This window comes from Pinus tabuliformis, chromosome 9 (assembly GCF_031772625.1).
Source record: "Pinus tabuliformis cultivar Carrire ecotype Pingquan chromosome 9, CPIR1, whole genome shotgun sequence".
NCBI classification, from domain to species: Eukaryota; Viridiplantae; Streptophyta; class Pinopsida; order Pinales; family Pinaceae; genus Pinus; species Pinus tabuliformis.
Window position 1 is genome coordinate 1,640,087,447 of NC_142307.1, and position 18,815 is coordinate 1,640,106,261.

At 38.2% G+C, this 18,815-nt stretch overlaps 1 protein-coding gene across 1 annotated transcript in view; it reads right to left on the reverse strand.

Annotated features, from left to right (window-relative positions):
* LOC149155125 (damage-control phosphatase At2g17340-like) overlaps positions 1-18,815 on the reverse strand; it is a 313,880-nt gene that overhangs the window by 32,126 nt on the left and 262,939 nt on the right. The window contains exon 7 of the mRNA XM_089445031.1: positions 13,536-13,622. Within this exon, the coding sequence (XP_089301157.1) occupies positions 13,536-13,622 (87 nt within the window). The remainder of the gene's footprint in view (positions 1-13,535; positions 13,623-18,815) is intronic.

An 18,815-nucleotide genomic window follows, 5' to 3' on the forward strand; every position in this document is an offset into this window, starting at 1 on the left:
AGCATATTAATTTTGCAACCTACACTAATTAGATATTTGATCTCATGAAACAGAGCAAAGAACAAGATACATAGGACACTTATTTTTTGACACAATAGTCCCCAGAAAAACCCAATGTGAGAAAACCGGTGCAGCAGTTCTGAGGGTTTATTATTATGCAGGAGAAACATCTGAATACAAATCTAGGATGCTCATCTAGCAATCCTTTACAGAGAAAAACTGGCGGAAAATCCGAGTGAGTTTTACCTCACTTCACCCGGCAAAATTCCCGCTGATCCAGCATAAGACTGGCTAACCCCAGCTATTTCTGCGTTGGCTATGTGTCAGCCCTGCATCACCTTCTCTGCCCTTTGCGTTAGCTCTCCCAGTTGTTCTTGCAGTTCCCTGCAATTTTGACTGTTTCGACAGTTCTGGATTTTGCGTGACAGGCAGTTTTTCTGTGTCATCTCTCTCGGCTACTGCGTTGCCTCTGCGCAGCTCTCCCGGCAGTTTCGGTTGTTCTGACAGTTCTAGATTTTGCGTGATAAGCATCTTTTCTGCGTCAACTCTCCCGGCTACTGCGCTGCCTCTTTGCAAACTCTCTCCGCCTCTTTGTTCTATATTTTCCGGAAAGTCCTTCTCCCGGATTCTCTCTGCCCCTCAGCTGCAAGATCTCCCTAATTGATTTTCCTCCTGAGAACTTCTTACCTCAGAGAATCAATTTCCTCAATCTCTTTGTTTATGTTTCCAAATGAACCCCAAGCTTCCATTTTATACTTTTCCTATTGAGTCTTCAACGGCTGAGATTAAGTCTCTTATCAATGGCTACGATTAAAACATGACTTGATCCACCTTCTAGATCATTCTCACCCATATTTTGATTAATACCCATTAATATTTTACTTTCCCTAAGTTTAGACTGAGGAACTCCATTAAAAATATTAATTATTTTAATAAAATACAATCTGGGTGGAATTTCACCAAACGATTTCTGGGTTCTTTAGAACTCATGTGCCTTAGCCTCTCCACCAATTTTCAAGTCTAGAGCACTTCCGATGCTACCAAAAACTAACATAAATGAAGTTGAATAGCTTTTATTTATAATCTTCTGTGTGGGTCAAATACCCCTCTTTGGGTCGACTTGGGCAAAGAAGCTTATTAGGCTTTCTAGATTCAAAATAAACACTTTTTACAAGATACATCTTGCCAGAATGGGTCTTATAAACATGATGTTGACTCTCTTGAGTCATGAAAATAAATCCTATAACCTAACAAACCCTAGAAGCATGTAGAACAAGCTTTTACCTAGAAGACCATAAATAAAGAGCATGAAACCCATGCTTTAAAATATTATTTTTTTATGTTCTTCTTTTGTTTGTTACATAAGATACATATTGAAATGAGTACAATAACAATTATGAAGACCAAAACTAGTTACGTTTCGAACACTAAAAAAAGTAGAAATGAGAGACTATTGTGATTGTGTTTCAGGCTTTCAGTTGCATTATTATCATACCTTAGGTTCCTTGAACTCTTGGAAGAACAGTAGCTTTCTTTACGAATAGTAGGAGCTTCTCTTCTTCTATAATCAAATCTGAAATTATTATTACGATTGTTGTAGTTGGATCTTGGCGCTATTCTATTTTTTGGACAGTCACAAGCATAGTGGCCATGCTTATGGCAATTGTAGCATTGAACTTTTGATAACTCCATTTTCCATTTATAGGAACTACTGGATCTAGGAGCTAGCTTTCTTGAAAAGTGATGACCTTTTTTTCCTTTCTGCTTCTTGCCTTGGATAGCAAAGGTAGCAGTTTCTCCCTCTACATGCTTGGGAATTCTTCATTTGGAAATCGTTTTGGCCTCCTCTTGACTGCACGTTCCCAAGAGCTCATCAAATGTGCGAAACTTATCATTGTTGTTGATGGCAGTAATAAAAGCTTCTCAAGTTGAAGAAAGACCTCCAAGCATAATCAACACCAGCTCTTTCTCCGATACAATTTCACCAACAGTTGACAGTTGATCCTTGATTTTTGATATCCTCATGAAATATGCTTGAATGGTCTCTCCTCCATTCATCTTAACGTCCTTGAGTTGATATAGTCTTTACCTAGCCTATATCTTCATCAACTTAAACCCTAGGACTTAGAATATCCTTGTAGGAGAGTAGTGAGAAGCCTCCCTTGTGGCAAAATTCCACAAGGACACCAGTGTCAAAGACACCAAGACAACTCAATCGTGAATCAAATAAATCGCCAATCCACAGCCGGGAATAGGTCTAGAAGTGGCCACAACAAAGTGTTGCAAAGGTAGAGGCCAATAAGGCCATGCATGTTATAGGAGAAAGTAGTTGGATGTGTGAGTGCAATAGCAAACAGGATTCGAGTTGTCTAGATCGGGCCAACCATGTACTAGGTCATATAGCAACCACAGAAGCCTAGAAAAATGCACAAGAACAGCCAGAGCACAGTTACAGCAAATTTCTTCAATAAAATTATAATTTGGGAAGAGAGCAGCAATCGATCTAAGTTTGGGGAAATGTTGGAGGGTGCCTACTACCTCATTCCCTAGAAGGCAAGGGTTTCAATGATTCTAATGGAGAATGGCATTTGGGAATCTGCAAACACCAAACTCACCGGACCTACAGATGTTGCAGGTCTGGCCATACACAATCAAAAGGATGTGAAATCTAGAAGTATCATCTTGGATGCGATGAAAGATCATGTGATTCCTCACCTATCCGAGAAGAATATAGCAATGGAGATGTGGGAGGCACTGCTGAAGTTATGCCAAAGTGATAATACCAACAAGAAGATGGTGTTGATGACTTGGCTCGAGAAGAAGGGATTTTTTGTAGCAATCCAAGATGGGCAGGCACTAATCAGATCCATGGGATCTAGCTTTGACGATCGCCACATTATAAGGAAAATTTGTACAGGGTAAAGAGCTACCCTATTCGGGCAATGGAAAGCAGCAAGACAATGAGAGAGAACAAGAAAAGGGAAGCTCTAAAGGTTGAGTAAAGTAAAGGGAGTCGGCGTTTAGGTTCGGGTGGGAAGGACCAATCAACAAATACTTCCAAGACTGTCAAGCAGGTCTCATGGTATGGGATGGATTTATAAGATGTTCAAGAGCAGGACATTTCTAGGAACAAGTTGAAAGGGAGCAGGCCTTCGAGATTGATTTTGAATCATGTGGCAAGGAAGGCTTCAAGTTCAAAGGGAGCAACCATGGTAAAGGATGTAGTGTAGGACATTGTTCTAGGATTGAATCCAGTTCTAGGTGGTAGAAGTACCTCCCTCGCTAAGCGAAAGTGTCAACATTTGTAGCTCCGACAAGTATTTCTACATAGGCTTAAGTGTCTAGGTGTCGCCTAAGTGCAAAAGTCGCCTAAGTGAGTTTAAACTAATATCATGCAAAGGTTATTTGCATTAGTGAATTAGATGAATCTCAGTCATTGATCCTAAGTGAGACGAGATCTAATCTCACTTGTTAATCACTTTGGAGATTAGGGTTGTGGATTCGACCATGACTCAAGCTTATAAAAGAAGGGCTAGGCCAAGAGAGAAGACAACACCATACAGTGGCACAAGACTCAAATGCATGATTGAAATTGGTTCACATTTTGCTTCCTCTGAATGCTTATGCTAAGAATCTAGTTGTGCTTTTATTCAACATATCTGAGATAGTTTGCTATGAATTAATCGCCAATTGTTGAGTTCATAGAAATTAACCACTAAGTTGTCATTGAGATTATAAAAGTGACTCTAGCACAAAGTGACCAATGCAATATAAAGGATTATGTGCTACAATTGCTTACTGTAATAAACATGTGTTCAAAAAAGGTTAGGTGTTGGATGTAACCAACCTAACTACATACACCAAGTATAAATATTGCCTTAATGAGAAGGAACATTCTAGTTAACCTCTTTATTCTTCTATCAAGTTTGTTGTTTAATGCGTGCTAATTATAACGTAGACTCTTAAGTGCATTATGTTGGTGCACCAAACAACATTTCGTTCTTAGTAGACTCTATGGAGATGTTTTCAAATCCCTCAACACACACACCATCTACAAATTTTTGCAAAAGAAATGATGTTTGAACCACAAGCAATGATTCAAATTCCCTGAGATAGATGCCCATGCCAACTATACATTCAAGTACAATGAAAGAGAATATAATGGCTTGGGCATGGATGTAGAGAAGAATAAATAAGGGAAACATAGTTAAATCCCATCAAATCATGTTGCTACAAACTATAGAAGATGAAAGATAACCTAGTCAAAGACCACAAAATCAACAACAATGTTGCATACTTGAGAATGCGACCAAAGAGTATAACACCCCAATGACCAACAACCAATCTTCAATAACAGTCAAAGACCACATAATCATCAACAATGTCGAATACAATGGCTGGGGCATGCATCTAAAGAAGAATAAATAAGGGCAACATAGTTAATCCCATTAAATCATGTTGCTACAAAGTACAAACTATAGACGATGAAAAATAACCTAGTCAAAGCCCATAAAATCAACAACAATGTTGCATACTAGAGAATGCAACCAAAGAAGATAACACTAACCAACAGTTATTGTTCAATAATAGCCCCACAAATCATCGACTCAAAATGGAAAATTGTGAGGACACCACAGGGGTGAAGAACCATAGACATGATTGTTTCTAGGTATTTTTCTCTCTTCAAATTTAAGAGAACATGTTAAGAGCACAATAAATTCAGTAAAACAAAGCATACAGTTCTTGGAGCATGTGGCTTTTGTATCTTCATTGGAGCAAAATGTAGACATCACGTGAAATTTCTGATGGCTTAAAAACAATGTCTGGTGGACAATCAATCGATCTATTAAGCCCACATGGCACAACCAACTTCATAAAATAAGGTGTCTAGGTTTTTAGTGGCCAATCCAAGACAAGCAAATAATCTAATCATTAATGTAAGTAAAACTAATCATAGAGGAGTTGATGCTTGAAGAAAGTAAAGAGAGAAAACCAAATTTTTTCGCCCACTGAAATAGAGGAAAAGGCTAAAGAAAATACCATCACTCATAATCCCTGTATTGATGAAGAGGGTGGTATTGGTTGCAAAGATGATGAATATGGATGACTGACAGCTTACACAGTAGCCTCTAAAGCACTGCCTCCTGTAAGTGGAACTTTAGAAGAGGATGTTTACAATGGATTGTCGTCTAGGGGGGAATAAATATAGTTCTACCTACACTGCGTGATGGAAGCGTAATTGGGCACCAATGGATGGTCCACATTGTTGAAGAATCTAGGGCATTCAAGTTAATATGATTCTTCTTGTCGATGATAACTATTTATGAAGTATTTTTAACTTTTCTTATTAGCACAATCTTTGCTTGTTTTTATTGTTAAAGTGTGTCTTCTCATTTCATCAAATAGTTACCAAAACAAAAGAGACAAGAACACAAGATGTTGGCTTTCTGCCAGGGCCAAAACCTCTCACTCTTTGAGAGGAAAACCCGCACAAAATTCTTCTTATAGAGATTCCAATTGACAAATACCAAGACCATGACCCTTTACCTATTTAGCCACTCCAAGACCAAGACACCGATCATCTTCTTCGTCATAGCTGAGATCATCATCACTGTTGCTACACCGAAGTCATCATTATTGCACCATTGAGACCTTTACACCTTGTTGCACCTTCACCGAGAATATTGTTGCACTTTTACTGAGATTAGTGCTACTCCTTCATTGAGACATTCACCATGACATCGAGCTCTATATATTGAGATATCTAGAAAGTGAGATCATGACAGCGTCCAGAAGACATGTCGAGACAGAGAGTGTCACTTTAGGATCCTTCTCTTCACAAGTATGTTGAGACTATAAGGCTGCTTCAAAGATCATTGTATTGGCAGGCCAAGACTGTGATCATTACTGAAATCTTCATCATTACAGCTACATTGAGACAGTGACTATTTTCCTTGCACCAAGATCATCATCATAGATACACTGAGACTGTCACCACCAAGGAGGAAGAGACTGTAATTTTTTTCTCACTATAATTATCTAGGAAATTGCAGAGGCATCCGAGATTGTACCCTATTGTACCCATCCGAAAGTTACAGTGATGTCTGAGGTCTGTGCTCATCCAAAGTTTTAGAGATGTCTAAGTTCTGCTCCTCCTCTTTTGCGCAGACCCTAGCTGGGTATATATAGTAGTTTGTCCTCCATATTTAGCCAACGTGAACCAACAAAGAGATGTGTCATTTCAAGTGAGCCGACATGAGTGTATTTAATTCCTTTTTGCAGGCCGACATGACAAAGAGGATTGTGCTTGTCATTTGGAGGGCTTCTTGACACTGTTTATGACTCAAATCCATTTGATACATGCCCAAGAAGCTAAGACACCTAACATGTGGATTCGGGATTCGTAGGATTCGGGGATTCGAGTGTCGGATTCAGACACGTTGACCCCCTAGAACAGGACATGTAGGATTCGTTATATATTATTTTATTAAAAGAAAAAAAAAATTATATATATATATATATATACTAAAAATTAGATATTTCTTCCACAAATTCTAATCAATGATACAAATTCATTGATTTCAAACATAGATCTTCATCTATAGCATGCATAGTACATACAAAATTCAAATACATGCCAGTGGTCACATAAATCATGATTCATAATTCATAAATGAAAGACAACTTACAACTACAAGATAGTAAGATAAAGACACTGACAACTGTAGTTTTCTCATCTAAGTCACCTGACACGGGGATTCGGGATTCGTAGGATTCAGGGATTCGAGTGTCGGATTCGGACACGTTGACCCCCCAAAACAGGACACGTAGGATTCGTTATATATTATTTTATTAAAAAAAAAAAAAAAAAAAAATATATATATATATATATATATATATTAAAAATTAGATATTTCTTACACAAATTCTAATTAATGATACAAATTCATTGATTTCAAACATAGATCTTCATCTATAGCATGCATAGTACATACAAAATTCAAATACATGTCAGTGGTCACATAAACCATGATTCATAATTCATAAATGGAAGACAACTTACAACTACAAGATAGTAAGATAAAGACACTGACAACTGTAGTTTTCTCATTAATTCATCAAATCAAAATGTGTTACATAGGTAGTGCTGGTACAATGCCAATGGAAAATAGAAATAGAAACTATAAAACAACTAGAGGCATACAAGCCTCAAGGCAATAGGTAGTCATCAATCCTCAGAGTCATCATCAAAATCAGCATCAATGTCCTCATCATCATGGTCACCACTGCTCTCCTCTGCATCCTCCTCCTCCCCTGTATCCATAGTCACCTCTGCATCTACTTGTGTGGAGGATGACCCCTCTAAGTCATCAATCTAACAAGCTCTAGCACTGGATCATTGAGATCCATGTTGGCCAATGCCAACTCAACACTGTTGTCCAAACCCATATCATCAGGAAAGACATCCCACATCTTTGTCTTTCCCCTCAACCAATCTTCCCTCTGCCTGTAAATAAGACGAAGGTTGGTGTGCACATACACCATTGTCTCTGCCCTTGACTGCTCAAGCCTGCTCTTCTTCACACAATACAAATTCCCATATGTGCTCCAATTCCTCTCGCAACAAGAGGATGAAGTCACATGAGAGAGGAGCCTCATGGCTAACTGCTGAAGAGGAGGGCTTGTTGCCCCATGATTTGCCCACCAAGAATAGGGCTTCTTAGCCCCCCTGTCTCTAATCACATCATATCCTGCAAATTGACCAGTGCCAACGGAAAACTCTGCAAAGGCATCCTCCACCTCATCAAGCAATGCACTATATTGAAAAACACGCCTAAATGCCTCTTTCCTCCCCTGTGAGGTTTCACCATCCATGTGAGGAGGGAATCTGCGGGAAGGTCCACCATTCAGCCACTCATGGCTGTAGTATTTTAGGTTCAATGAGTGAGCCAAACAATGTAAAGGTGTACAATTCTTGTCCCATCTACTGACAAGAATATCCTATATAGTATCACAGAAGGCCTCTGGTGATGTCTCATACTCAGGGCACTCACTCTGTAGAATAATGCTCCTCACGGACTCAATCATGGAATCCCATCCTTCATAAACCTCTCCTAGGATGGGTTTGTCTATATCTGCAAATCGAAGCAAAGAAATGATAGGGTCCATGATCTGAATAATTAGATCTACCCTCTCCCACCAAGCATCATCTAGCACTGTGTCCTTCACTCTTTTAGAGGCTACCAGATCTGTCTTTCTCCAAAAAGACCAAAACTCAGAAATAACCATGGACCCAAGAGCGGTCTTGACCTCCCTCAACCTCTTCAACATCATGAATGAAGAGGCAAACCGTGTATCAACAATCTTCAACAATGATAGATTGGTGTACCCCTTGTACATAGGGAGGGAATTTGTATGATTTTGCATGAAGTTATGGATATGTCGTGCATCCTCAATAATGTTACCAATCCAAAGCACATCAGAAGCAATGGATTTTAGTGCTAAGTTCAATGAATGCACAATGCAAGGTGTCCAAAACACTTGTGGATATTTAGCTTCCACAATCATGCCAGCAGCCTTGCAAACAAGTGCATTATCTGTAATGATTTGCACACAAGAATCAACACCTACATCTTCAATAACTTTAATAAATAACACACCAATAAATTGTGCATCCTTGTATTCTCCAAGTGTATCCACTGCTTTCAAGAAAACTGGACCATTCAAGGAAGACACCATGAAGTTGATGATTGGGTGTCGTGCTGGATCTGTCCATCTATCAGAAACAATGCTAACCCCAGATGTTGGCCATGATGCTACAATAGGCTCAAGCATTTTTTGCACCTCTTTTTTTGCCTTCGTCAATAATGTGGTTCTAAGCTTCTATGAACCAGCAGGCACATACCATGATGGAGACCCGTGAGTTAGAGCTCGACACATCTCAATAAATAAAGGTGAGCGTGCAACATTAAATGATATGAAGTTTTGATAGAAAAAGAAGGTAATGGTGAGATCAAGCTCTTCCCGTTTCTCTTTTTGAAAAATCTTGTCCATTGGACCAAGTGTAATTGCTCTTCTTTTTGATGCTTGTCCCCAATAGAACTCTCAAATGGAAATTTGGTGGTGCCTTTCCTCAAAAATGGAAGGGGGTCTTCATTCTTGGTTTTTCTTGATTTTGCAGCCACATTTTCGATACCAGCAGTGGACTTCTTTTCTATTTCTTTCCTCTTTTGTAAAGGAACAGCGTTACAAGCTCCAATTCCACAACCCGGTAAAGCCAACAAATGGCCTTTCACACGAAAATGTGCTTTTGAAAGCAATGTGACAAAAGTTGCATCTCCATTGCACATTGCCTCCTCCCTTCCCCTTGGTGCTTGTCCCATCCTCTCTTGTGAAATATTTCCACAAGGGATATTTCTCAATGTTGTCTTTAGGTCCTCTTCTTCCCTCAACATTACTTGCAGCATACTCTGATGATATTGGGGGAGGATGGGCATCTCCAATGGAGACATTCTTCCCCTTCCTTTGCCCCCTAACTGTTGCCTTTGATTGAGCCATGAATACTGTAAAAAAATGAACAACACATGCACAAATTTGTAAACAAAAAATCATATACAAATTGTTGTAATAGAATAATAAATGCAAAAAAATGGAGCTGAAATGCACTTACCTGGTGCTTGAATCTCCTTGTCGAACGCTCTACTCCCTTAGCTCGTTGCTCCAAACCCTTAGCTCCTTGCCCATAGCTCAAACTATGCAAAAGTGAATGAGAAATAAGGTGAATGAGAAAAAGAACAGCGTGTTTTTAAGTCTGCGGAAGTCACATTTAGGGGATTCAAATCCCAGAATTGGGATTCGTACGGGATTCGTACGAATCTTGTAGTACAAATCCCGTACGGACACGTCGAATCCTGTTCTGGGATTCGAAGTCCTGCCGAATCGTATCCGATTCGCAAGATTCGAATCGAAACCTGTACGGACACGTCGAATCATGTTCTGGGATTCGAAGTCCTGCAAAATTGTATCCGATTTGCAGGATTCAGATTCGACAAGGGGTTTGGATGAATCCGGTTACATAGCCAAGAAGGGTTCTTCATGACATTGACTCTTTGACTTTTAAAGATAAATCTTAAGGCTTGAAAAAATTTCAACCCCCACTCCAATTAGCAGTTTTCCTTATCACTCCATGAATTTAGTTTTAAATCCAAGCATGATAAGAATTCTAAAATATGGAAATGACTATTTTCTGAAAACACAAATTTAAAGATTTCACAACTGCTGAAATTGAAGAAATAAAACACTGCGAAATTATGACAGCCACACACAAAAAATAACACAGTGATTTTTGGTCAATGTGACCCTAGAAAAACCCCCTACAACTCTTGGGAAAACCAATTTGAGAGCTCTTCTTTATTTTTGAAAATTCTTTTATAGAGAACTGAAATACACAGTAAAAATTCCAACAACCACAAATTACAACTTATCTCAATTTCCGCACTTGAACTCCACCTCATAAATCCTGCCAATCAGCAAACAGCCAAAACAGAAATTTTCCAACAATAAAACAGCATTAAATGTTATACGGCCTACCTCGAAAAACATGCCCATAACTTATTGTACAAACCGTATGGATTTCAGCAGTACGTCTGCCTCAAAAATCATGCCCAAATCTGCCTCAAAATTTGTGCCCTTGTTGTTGTCCATCTTCCTCGATTTCTGTGTCTTTCTCCCGCTGTATGGCTTTGCCTTGGGATGCATGCCAATAAATGTTGCTGCCCAGATTTGCTGAGATGTCTTATTGCTGCTCTCCTTCACTTCCTCACTACTCAGAAATTTTCTTCTTGCTCTCTCTTCTCTTTCTCTCAAATGCTTATGAAATAAATGAATTTATCTTTCTCTCTTCTCTTCTCCTTTTACTCTCTAAATGACCTTTTGGGTTACCCTAAGATCTAATGGCTGAAATTCATTTAGATCTAGGGATGAGAATAAATGTGCATTTAATTCTCACTTTCTATTTTTTAACTCACCCACTTACATAAAGACCCACTTAGCCTTTTATTTCCATAGTCACTTTTTCACTTTTTAACTACTTTAATAAAGCCACCTTTAAATTAGAATGTAACTTTACCACTTATAAAGTCACTTTTAAATTAAATTGACTTTACCACTTATAAAGTCACTTTAGGAGAAAAGTACAAATAAATTTGGACACTTTTCCCTAGGCCAAAGATTAAAGCCTTAGTGAACCATTTGTCCTCTAGTACCCAAATTTTAACAAGGATCTCAATGGAAGCCATCTATACATAAAAATTCTTGCTCATGGAACCCATGAAGCAAGCAAAATAATAAAGTCATTTTCTTGCTTACAAAAATCATAATTACAATGTCTTTACGAAAACTGAACCTAGTTACCATTTCTTCAACACACATTTGTCAAAAGAGAAAGCAATAAAACTATGTTTTTATGCTAAAGACAAATGTGTCTAGGCTATACTTGATAGAGCATACATCTTGTAATGGTAATATTATATAGTACTATACTTAGTATTGTACTTTAAGTTAGTGTTATAAATAAAGTGATTGAAGTCACTTTAATTATCTCACATATCCTTTTAGTTACGTAATGTTGCTTGCCACTAGCTTCGAAGGTGGATGATGTCAGATATGTGAGAGAGAAAACATCCTTCCTCTCCATTGGAAGAGATATCAAATCTACTAGGTCACAGAACCATACCCATTCCTTGCATGGTGCAGCCCCCCATCCCAAATCCAGCAGTCAGACACCCATCACTAGATTCTTTTCTTCAGCCTTGACTATTCACAGAGTTTTGACAGACCACTCAAAAGCTCCTTCCAGGTCCACCCAACCAGGCCCTCTCAACCCTGGGCACTCTCCAAAGGACATAATTAGACTTCGCATTGGCTCCTTTATAATAATGGGCAACCACATGGATGTCCCTCCTTCTACCCCTATCTCCCTTGCTAATGTTGATTATTTTCTCCTCTCTTTATAGGGTTTACCTTTCTGGTTCACCCGTTTCATGTTCTTTACTTTAGCCAAGTCATCGAATTCATCCCCCCAACGTGTCACAAATCCAACATGTCGGACATGATTCACTATTGACATGTGTCTAATTCACTGTTGGTGCATGTCCGAATTTTGGGATTTGTGGCAGGAAGGAGTTTGAATCGTGCCTAGAGAGAATCACGATTTTCAGACACATTTCCGACGAAAAGTGACCCACGAGCTTGATAAAAGTTGGAATTGGGCCACATTTGTCTACTTGCATTGCTTGTTTGGGTGTTGTGGGATTGTGGGAGCGACTAGGGAGTGTTTTGGAGGTGATTCAGGCCAGAGGTAAGTGGATTTCCCTTCCATTTTTTTTCTAGTTTTGCTACAGCAATATACCTGTCCATTTTGTTTACATGCACAACCTTACAATGATGCAATTTTTCTTTATTTTTATAGCATTCATGGCTCAATCAAGAGCAACAGGGAAGTGAAAAAAGAAGGGGAAGAAAGTCCCCATTGGTAATGGCCCCCCTCTTTCAATTTCATCAAGGTCTACCAGTCCAGGACAGAGAGAATGGTGTATGTGCACACCAACCTTCGTCTTATTTACAGGCAGAGGGAGAAGTGGTTGAAGTTAAAGACAGATGTGGGATGTGTTTGCTGAAGATATGGGTTTGGATAGTAGTGTTGAGTTGGCATTGACCAACTTATATCTTAATGAGCCAGTGATAGAGTCTGTCAATTTTGATGATGGTGATACTCCTGAGGGGTCATCCTCCAAACTAGCAGATGCAGAGATTATAGTGGATACAGAGGAGAAGGATGCAAAAGAGACAAGTGGTGGTTCTGATGTTGATTTTGATGTTGATGATCTATAGGCATAACCTATAGCCTGCTGGCAGCAGCCCATGAGATTTTTCTTTCTTTTCTGCAGTTTCGGGTTCTAGTCTCTACTTTGTTTTGTATTTTCTATTTGTCATTGGCATTCCTAGTTAGTAGTTCTCAGGACTAGGTACCTATGTAATACATTTTGATTTTGATGACTTAATGAGAAAACTGCAGTTTATGGTTAATTTCTTGTGTTTGTCCAATGTCAATTTATCGTATTCGTCATTGATGTAGTAGTACTAGTAAGTGCTAGTTCTAGACTTGTATCATCGATGAATCATGATTGTATGTATATATATATATATATATATATATAGATATAACGTGTCCTATGTGTCACGTTTCGGGGATCTCCGTGTCCTGTGTCAGACTCTCATATTTGCATGTCCTGCATGTCCTGTGTCCCTGTGTCAGGTGACTTAGACCTTGACCATACTTCCATGTGTACATTTTCATGTTTTAACCCTAAAGATTGGCCTTGTCATCCTCTTAGTCCAATGTAACTGATTGTATTTTCAAGTCCCATGTTCTAATTAGAAAATTCAGAAGATTTCCAAGAAAGGAATAACAGAAATATCCAATCAAAATCACCATATGTAATATACTTATTTGTCTTCAAAAGTAACAGCCAGACCTGTGTACCTCGTCGAAGCAACTCTCTTGCAAAAGGTAATATCCCTAGTACAATATCTGCACCAGAATTATCAACAAATATGACAGCCTGTAAACACAAAACAAATGAGAAGGATTAACATACATAGGAAGTGCCATATATAGTTGAAAATCAAGACAAAATGTTTAATAATTGAAAACATAAAAAGAAAACATTTGACACTTGAGACAAACATAATTTTGGCACTCTTAGTACACTATATTAATTGTTCAAAAACATATAATCCACCAGGGCAGTATAACCAGTAGAAAACGTTGTGAAACATTACGTAGAAGGGTTACACCTACCAATACCATACAAGTGATGTATGAAATTTACATTTGAACAATGTAGGCATCTGAAGCAGAGGAAGCAAAATGAATTCATCAAGGCGTTAATGATTAATCAGACATGTAATGGATGATCGTTCTTCTTTCCAAGGATCTATTGAGCCTAAGTAGTCAGAATATAGGGTCCTCACCATTTCAATGGGTTACCCATTTTTAAGAGAGTGTCACGTGGCAGGCCCTTCTCCGTAATCAAATCTGTAGCTTAAGAATGTTCTGTCCCATTTTCTTATGAGATCCAATTTGGGTTTGGGCACTTTCCTTGGGCAATGACCTACGTGGAAAGTATATTTCTCTTCTTAAAATCCTTTGCATGGTTTACGAGGTAAGTAGCTTTCTCATCCTCAACCCTTCTATGCCTATGCTCCAGAACCTTCTTGGGAGACACATTTTTCCACATGCAACTCATATAAGCTTTGCCAAAAGGTAGGCCTTTCTCTTTATATGCATCATATATATCCCCTACAGATTGTATCTTCCAAATAAGTGTAGCTTAAACAAACTCGATAATTTTGTCATACCACCATTTAACCATAAATTCATATTTTTCAATATACTATCTCGTCTTATCATTTGCCAATCCTCTGTCGCCTTAGCCTCTTTCTTTTTCCTATTGCACCATCTCTAATTTTACTTTTTCAACAACATTATTTGAGACTAGTACCATCACTGAAGACCACCGTACTATTCAGTAGACAACCAGATGGCTGGCTAAATGCTAATTGCAAATGTTGAAATTATTGATCGTACATGGTTTAACAATTGTGATCACCAATTTTCATTTTAATTTTTAATGTTAATGCTTACTTCCCTGTTAAAAGGCAGATTTAAAATAAAATTTCCTTCCATAGTAAATAATTACAAGCTAAGTTTATCCGATGCTATGTTTGAATTGTTCTTGAGCATCTCTTCCTGTTACACTGGCTTAACGAAGTCCCACTCTAGAAAATCTATTGTATAATCAAAGTCTCTAATGGTTATTGAGCCTTGTATATTTTTGTATTTCAGCATTTCATTAAATATTTGGATCTAACTGTACAAACGACTTGCTTTAGACTATGGAACCTCTCAAAACATTTAGTTTCATTGAAGAAACTTATTTGAATGCCTAAACTAATTAGTTTAGTCTTTAATTTTATTACCTATTATTGGCCTAACCAAAGTCTACTACAAGGGAAGGACACATGTCCCAAGGGAAATATATCTAAATATAATCATAAAAGCAAAGGAGAAAAGCACAGAGGATGAAGTTGTTTTAACTGTATAACTACAGCGGAGGCATGAGAGGTTGTCTACTTTTCAAGATGAAGTCCATGAAACCCAGGCTTGCCCTTCTTGCTTATATAGGAAGGGGAAATAAGCATGCTTATAGTTTGGCCGGCAATCTAAGAATGTATGATTTATTTTGTCCTGTGCAATAATAAAATATACGGTGAATTTATTAAAAGGAATAAATAATACAATGAAAGCTAACCATATTGTGCTACTGCACTGTACTCTAGAGTCTATACCAATGTTGCACGAAGCGGGAGCGAAGCGGAAGCGTTTTTTGGAAGCGGGGACGCCGAAGCGTCATTTTCCAAAAATCTAGGAAGCGAAGCGTCCGTGGAAGCGTCTGCTATATATATATATTTTTTATATTTTTTTGCATTTATACTCAAAACAAACATCCCAAATACCAAATTAATTGTAGAAGACATGAAAACATGCATATTTTTGCATAAATCAAGATAGATATAACATCCATTGTACATTAATGATCTAGAATCTAGATTCTTCTCCTCTTGTCTAGCCTTTGCCTCTACCTCGATTGTCTAGGGATATTAGTCAACATTGCCCAATTTTGATCAAACTACCTAATTCAAGACTTAAAATATGGTAGAAAAAGCTTAACATGTTTGATCGATGATTTTGACTTGATTGAAAGGTAATTTTTTGCTAAGGGCGTGCCGCGTGACAAAGGAGTTCAACAATTAACACCACCAACACCAGGGTACATATAGGGCTTGGTGCTCTTGATTAAATGCTAATCGCATACCTTCATACTTGATATAATCTAATGAAATGCCACAATCCCATTGATCCTGAATACCTGAAAACTGTTAAGTCTGCTGAATTTTGAATAGGATATGAAATTCTATTTTCTCCATATGAAGTCCAATGAGGCTGGAACCACTCTCAAACATTCTGAGTCATTTCATGGTAATGTTAAAAATTTAAGTAAAAGGATGAAAATGAAAAATAAAGGAGAATGTCACTTTTACTTTAAGAATTTAACATTACCATGAGGGAGCATCTGCTATATTTATATTTTTTTTTGCTTTCATTTGTCACCCTAACCCAAGGTGGACCCACCCCCAACAAGCAAACTCACCTAAAATTTAAAAAAAAATTGAAAAAAAAACGATTTTCTAAATGCTTTTCCAGAAGCTTTTCTGGAAGCGTACGGAAGCGTCTGGGAAGCGCCTGGGAAGCGTCTGGGAAGCGCCGTACGAAGCGCGCTTCGGCGCTTCCAAATTTCCAGGAAGCGTCTAAAAATTTCGGAAGCGCGCTTCCGGCCAAGCTTCCTAGGCGCTTCCATACGGGACGCGCTTCGGGGCTTGGAACCGGGGGGGCGCTTCGTGCAACACTGGTCTATACTTTAAGAGATTTATTTTGTCCTGTGCAATAATAAATAAGGTGAATTTATTAAAAGGAATAAATAATACAATGAAAGCTAACCATATTGTGCTACTGCACTGTACTCTATACTTGAAGAAACGACTAAGCATTTGTCCCTTTTAGAAAAAAGTGATAAATTAATTATTGTTGTTCTGCCTCCATCACATGATCACACCTAGAAATGAACAAGAAATTATTTTAACGACTTCTTTTGTCTCTACCACGAAAATACTTTAAGATGTTCAGGAAAAATAAATCAGTAATCCTTACCAAATGTTAGTGATATAACAGAAGATGGGTACCTTTTTTACAAAATAAGATTAAATTTGATTGCAAGGAATGATTAAACTGTTCCTTTAAAGACAGTCTTGGAATGGTCTTCAACTTTCTATCCTTGGAGAGCCACCTCTCCTATATAAAACCTTGACAAAGGAAGACAGTGCTTCCGTAGGGTTTATTGCAAGAAATGATTAAACTGTTTCTTTAAAGATAGTCTTGGAATTGTCTTCACCTTTGTATCTTTGGAGATCCTCCTTTCCTATTTAAAACCTTGACAAAAGAAGACAGTGCTTCCACAGGGTTTATTTTCAAAGGGCTGGTTGGAAGGTGACATGCAAGGAGGAGAAGGGCATTAGACAAGACATCTGACGGGTATCTGCAGGGAAGTGAAATGGCATAGGCTTCCAGAGGTGAAGTGTCCAAAATAGTAGCATGAAGCTCCCACTTCTTGGATCCAAACCTACTCATGAGTTCACTTGTGCTTTTTTTGTCCTACCTTTGTATAGAGTGTTTACGGAGTTGGTCTATAGTTTGTATTAACAGGGAAATGTAGTAGTGGGGATCACGGGTGTCAGATTTGCTAGCCAACAATCTGTGGTAGGCAGCGTATTGTTGATCTGGCGTTCATGGACAGGAAAAGGTATGGTGAAGCACATCGATGTATACAGTCTAGCGTGTAATCTCAAGCTCTTTGAGAACTGAGGTCGTTATTTGGTTAAACACAATGCAAATTGACTAGTCCTCAGATCATTAACTAAGTCAAATTTGGCATCCGCACTTAAAGCTTCAAGGAATTTTTAGGCTTGTCTTCTTTCTTCATAGGGTATGAACCCTAGGGGATTCAACGATGCGAAGAAAGAGACATCCATACTTGTCCCTTCCGTCTTTGAAGGAGACGATGCATGCCATCTCACTCTGGAAATAGTGCACATTGTGATGATGAGGTACACTTGCATGAGGACAAGGGTTTGGTAAGTTGTTGACCTTTTCGAATTTATAAATTTAATAAAGAAACCCGTGATGATTTGTAGAGAGAAACCCTTTAAGGATGAAAAATTTCGAGGTACTTCAACTAACCCATCTGATAACCAGCACAGCAGCAAAGAGGATAATGATGTGGCTACTTTTTTTGTGATTGGAAGACATGGATGGGACGTGAATTAATGGTCTCTTCATGGAAATCCCATATATGACACTAAATAGCGAGAGAATCCCTTCAAAGATGTTTTGTCATCAACATTTTATGTAAGAGGCTATCTCTTCATTTTGGCTTGCAATGCCTTGTCACGGTTCTTCATTATTGAGGTGAAAACACAAGAAGATATGATCTTCAAAGAGTTCAGCGGAGCTGTTGAATTGTGAAAGTGTCTAGCCACCCTAATTTGATCTTCTATGAAATTATATTGCATATGCATTTGTTTTGAGACCAGATTGTACCAAAACTAATATTCTTCATAATATAATTCAAATTTTGTCATTTTTCCATGCATTGCTGATACATGGATTGGTTCATCTCTTGTGACTAGGATGTCGATAAAGTGTCCTTCTAACATGACCTATTCTCATGGTCCAAAATAGGACTTTGACTCTTTGACTCAAAAACCTAGAAGCATGTAGAACATACTTATCTAGAAAGAAATAATAATAATTTTTCTTTTTCTTTTCTTTTGCTTTTTACATAATGGTGTAAATTATGAAGACCGAAACTAGTTACATTCTCCAACACTCCCTCTTAACTAGGGAGCTATTCATAATTGTACACCTAGTACAAGGATATTCTCAAACTGAAATATTCTCATAAGAAGAGTCAGATTGATAAGCCATTTGTAAGCATCAACATTATGACCAGCACTGTCATTGAGGCCTAACTTGACAAGCTCAACTTCATTCGAGAGCATTATGTTGGGAGGCTTTACGTGAGATACCACACTACCTCTAAGGCACATACCCCATCCAGATGTTCATTGGGCATGTC